At 55.3% G+C, this 3,513-nt stretch overlaps 1 protein-coding gene across 1 annotated transcript in view; it reads left to right on the top strand.

Annotated features, from left to right (window-relative positions):
- Window positions 1-1,278, top strand: part of Apoc2 (apolipoprotein C2) — a 3,798-nt gene extending 2,520 nt beyond the window's left edge. The window contains exons 2-4 of the mRNA XM_004644320.2: window positions 494-563; window positions 712-871; window positions 1,028-1,278. Coding sequence (XP_004644377.1) covers window positions 506-563; window positions 712-871; window positions 1,028-1,118 — 309 coding nt within the window. The 5' untranslated portion in view covers window positions 494-505 and the 3' untranslated portion in view covers window positions 1,119-1,278. The remainder of the gene's footprint in view (window positions 1-493; window positions 564-711; window positions 872-1,027) is intronic.
- The last annotated feature ends 2,235 nt before the right edge of the window (window positions 1,279-3,513 follow it).

Genomic DNA, 3,513 nt, shown 5'->3' with positions numbered 1-3,513 from the left:
GGGGGGGGGGCGGAACTGGGGATTGAACTCAGGCCTTTGCAAGGGAAGCACTTATTCCACTGAGCCATCTCCCCAGCCCCTAAAGGCTTATTTGTTATTCTTTGTGGAACTGGGGATTGAACTCAGGCCCTTGTGCTTGCCAGGTAAGTGCTTATTCCACTGAGCCATCTCCCTGGCCCCAACCCTAAAGGCTTTTATCTTTCCTATCTCTTCACTGTGCTGCCAAAAAACCTACCAAAAGTAAGATGAGCCCCAGGGATGTAGCTTAGTGGCAGAACACTCCTGGACTCAAGCCCTTGTTCCCTCCTCCAGAAAATTAAAGTATAAATAAGTTGTCAAAATTAGGAACAGACTACATGTCATTCCAGGCAGCGTCTGAGGGACGCACAGCAGGCAGAAGGGGGAGATGGAGCAGGTCTCAGCCGCTACTTGAGGGACAGGACCCAGCAGCAGGTGCCCCTGACCCTGCCTCACAACCTCCTCTGTGCTCCAGGTTGGCGACACCATGAATACCCGGTTCCTCTTGCCTCTGTGTTTTGTGCTGCTGCTGCTGCTGGGATGTGGTGAGCAGGGTCTCCAAGGAGGGGACGGGCTGCAAATGTCTTCCTAGCAAGGCCTTCTGGTCCTGCTGCCGCCTCTGTTTCCACATCTCCATGGCTACCCCACGGCCCCCTCAGCTCCCTAACACTGACCCTTACACCTGTTCTGCAGAGGTCCAGGGTGTCCAGCTGACCCAGGAAGACGAGCCTGCCAGCTTAGCCCTGCTGGCCCAGGTGCAGGAGACCCTCTCCAGCTACTGGGACACTGCCAAGGCGGCTGCCCAGGGCCTCTACGAGAAGACATACCTGCCCGCCATGGATGAGAAGATCAGGTAGGCCTGTGCCTCTGGGAGACTACTTCATCCGAGTCTCAAGAGCCCTTGCTCAGCCTCCTGCCTCAGACCCAGGGTCCAGGCCCAGCTCCTTCCTCAGACCCTCAGACCTGGGGTCTAGGCCTCTCCTCCACTACCCCTCTGTTTTCTCTCCAGGGACATGTACAACAAAGGCTCGGCAGCCCTCACCACTTACACAGGCATCTTTACTGACCAAATCATGACAATACTTCAGGGAGAAGATTGACAGCCAGGAGAGGGGGGAGCCCAAGCCCCAGCACCCCCCAGGATCCCCTGATTGTCCAAGGTGGGACTAAGCTCCTCTACCCCAGCACTTCTCAGCTTCCTGCCTCCAACTCTGGTCTGAATCTTATCAATAAATAATGAATAAACAAATAAAAACATCAGCTGTCTTTTATTCCCTTTGATGTGGCTGCCTTTCTGAGGCCTTAGGAACCAACATGGAGGGATTGATTCAGCCCAACCAGCATTGTAGGGAGCACCTACTGCAGGTAGGGACCCTGACCAGAAGCCTGGTGCCTGGGAATGAAAGAGGGGATGAATATGGACAATGAATAATCAGACACACAAGGGGTCACCTCTCTGCACTGCGGTCTGGCTTCCTCCTCTGTAGGACGGCAGATCACAACACAGGTAGTCCGCAGCGGCCTTTGGTATCATGCAAAGCCCAGGGTGACCCTTTTTTGTATTTATTTCGCCCGTGCTGGTTATGAAACTGAGGGCCTGACACACGCTGTGCTGCTGAGCTCTGCCCTAACTTTTGGTTTGACGCTTGAAATGTGCCACCTCTGAGTTTTCTGACATAGTGTTGTGACAGAGAGAATACTGACACCCACAAGTCCCTGTCAAGTTTAGGAAGTCAGTGCCCAGCGTGGTGGGGACCCAGGAAGACAGGAGGCTGAGGCCTGGGCTCCCTGACTATGCCAGTCTTTCACCTCCCATGCAATTAGTGCGCCCTGCTAAGCCCTGGGGACGCAGCAGGGAAAACAGACCTGTCCTCCCCTGGCCAGCTGGGGCCTGGGGCCTCTGCAAATGGTGTTAGTGAAACTGGCTCTCTAGCAGGTTTTGTCATCTCATCCCCTCTTATATGCTGAGGTACTAATGCTTCATTGAGAGGCCACAGAGAAAGCCCAACCCTCAGGGAGCAAGAAGAAAGCGGGAGAGCGTGTCAGACCCTGGAGGCCATGAGCAGGGGCAAAGGGAAGAGACCCAGGCCCGGGGAATGCCCACAGTCAGTAGCTAGTGTTGGGGCCCAGGATGGATCCCAAGATGACCAGGTGAGCAGGCTGGGGCTGGTCTCAGAGAACACTGTGCTGCCAGCAGGGTTGTGGTGAGCAGGAAGGTTCTGACTGGGCCCCAGCCTGGGTGAGGTGGTTAACCCAGTGGAAGAGGATATCCAGCAGTAGGAAAAGGTAGGTAAAAAGCACAGGGCCAAGCTGGACATGGTGGTGCACACTTATAATCTCAGCACTCAGGAGGCTGAGGCAGGAGAATCTCTGAGAGTTCAAGGCCAGCCGGAACTACATAGCAAGACCCTGTCATAAATAATAAAAGCATAGGGTCATACTTGCCTGTAACTCCAGCTATGAAGGAGGCTGACACAGGAGGATCACAAGTTCATGGGCAGGCTGGACTTCATAGTAAGACCTGAGCTAACAAAACAAAGCAAACAAGTAATAAATAGGCCAGGCATGGTGACACACGCATGCAATCCCAGCACTCAGGAGGCTGAGGCAGGAAGATTGCCATGAGTTGGAGGGCAGCCTGGAATACAATGAGTTCAAGTCCAGCCCGGACCACACCTATGGGTTCAACCTTCTTTACTGGGGAAAAAAAAAAGAAAGAAAGAAAAAAAAAAAAAAGAATAAAAGCGCAGGATGCACTTGAACACAGAGGCTCAGTGCCCCCAGGGGGAATGGGGCTGGGCCCATGGGTGCAGGGTCCTCAGGCGCCTGCGGCCCTGGGTGGGGCTGGGGAGCCGGCCTGGACACCTCCTGATCTGCTTGGCATTAACCCTAGCCAGTCTTTCAGCACTCTTGGGGCAACTTTCCCAGTCCTGAGACCAGGCAGCTGTAACCCAGTAGAAAACAGGGGCCCGGGAGGGGCTATGGGCAGTGCCCCAAAGTCCCCAGGGCCTGGGAAGAGCCGAGGTTGCCAGGCCCCAGGAGGGGGAGACCCTTCGGGAACAATCCCGGCTCTGTCCACTTGTTTCCCACGGACTCTGGCCAAACCAAACCACTGCACTGGCCAGCCGGGCTTCCAACCAATCCGGGTGCCATTTGCAAACTCCTCCTCCCTTTCTCAGACCCCCACTCTGCTCCCTGGAGGACCCAAGTCCAGGCTCCCAGACTCCTCCTTCCCAAGAACTCAGCAATTTGGGCCCTCGACTCCTCCTCCCTTAGACTCGAGTCTGCGTCCCAATTCCTTCTCAGGACCTAGAAGGCTGTCCCCTGCTGGGTACTCTTAGAAGCTGAACTCGCAGCCCCTAGTTGGTGGTGGGCGCCCCCTGGTGGAGGCCAGAGTGACCCTGCGCTGTGATTCACCGGCCAAGGGTGGGGTGCTGGTTGGTGACTGGGCCCCCGAGCAGAGCAGGGAACCAATTTTTTTTTCAAAAGCAGACT

This window comes from Octodon degus, unplaced genomic scaffold (genome assembly GCF_000260255.1).
Source record: "Octodon degus isolate 3935 unplaced genomic scaffold, OctDeg1.0 scaffold00197, whole genome shotgun sequence".
In the NCBI taxonomy this organism is placed as follows: Eukaryota; Metazoa; Chordata; class Mammalia; order Rodentia; family Octodontidae; genus Octodon; species Octodon degus.
This window is presented reverse-complemented; position numbering and strand designations above follow the sequence as displayed.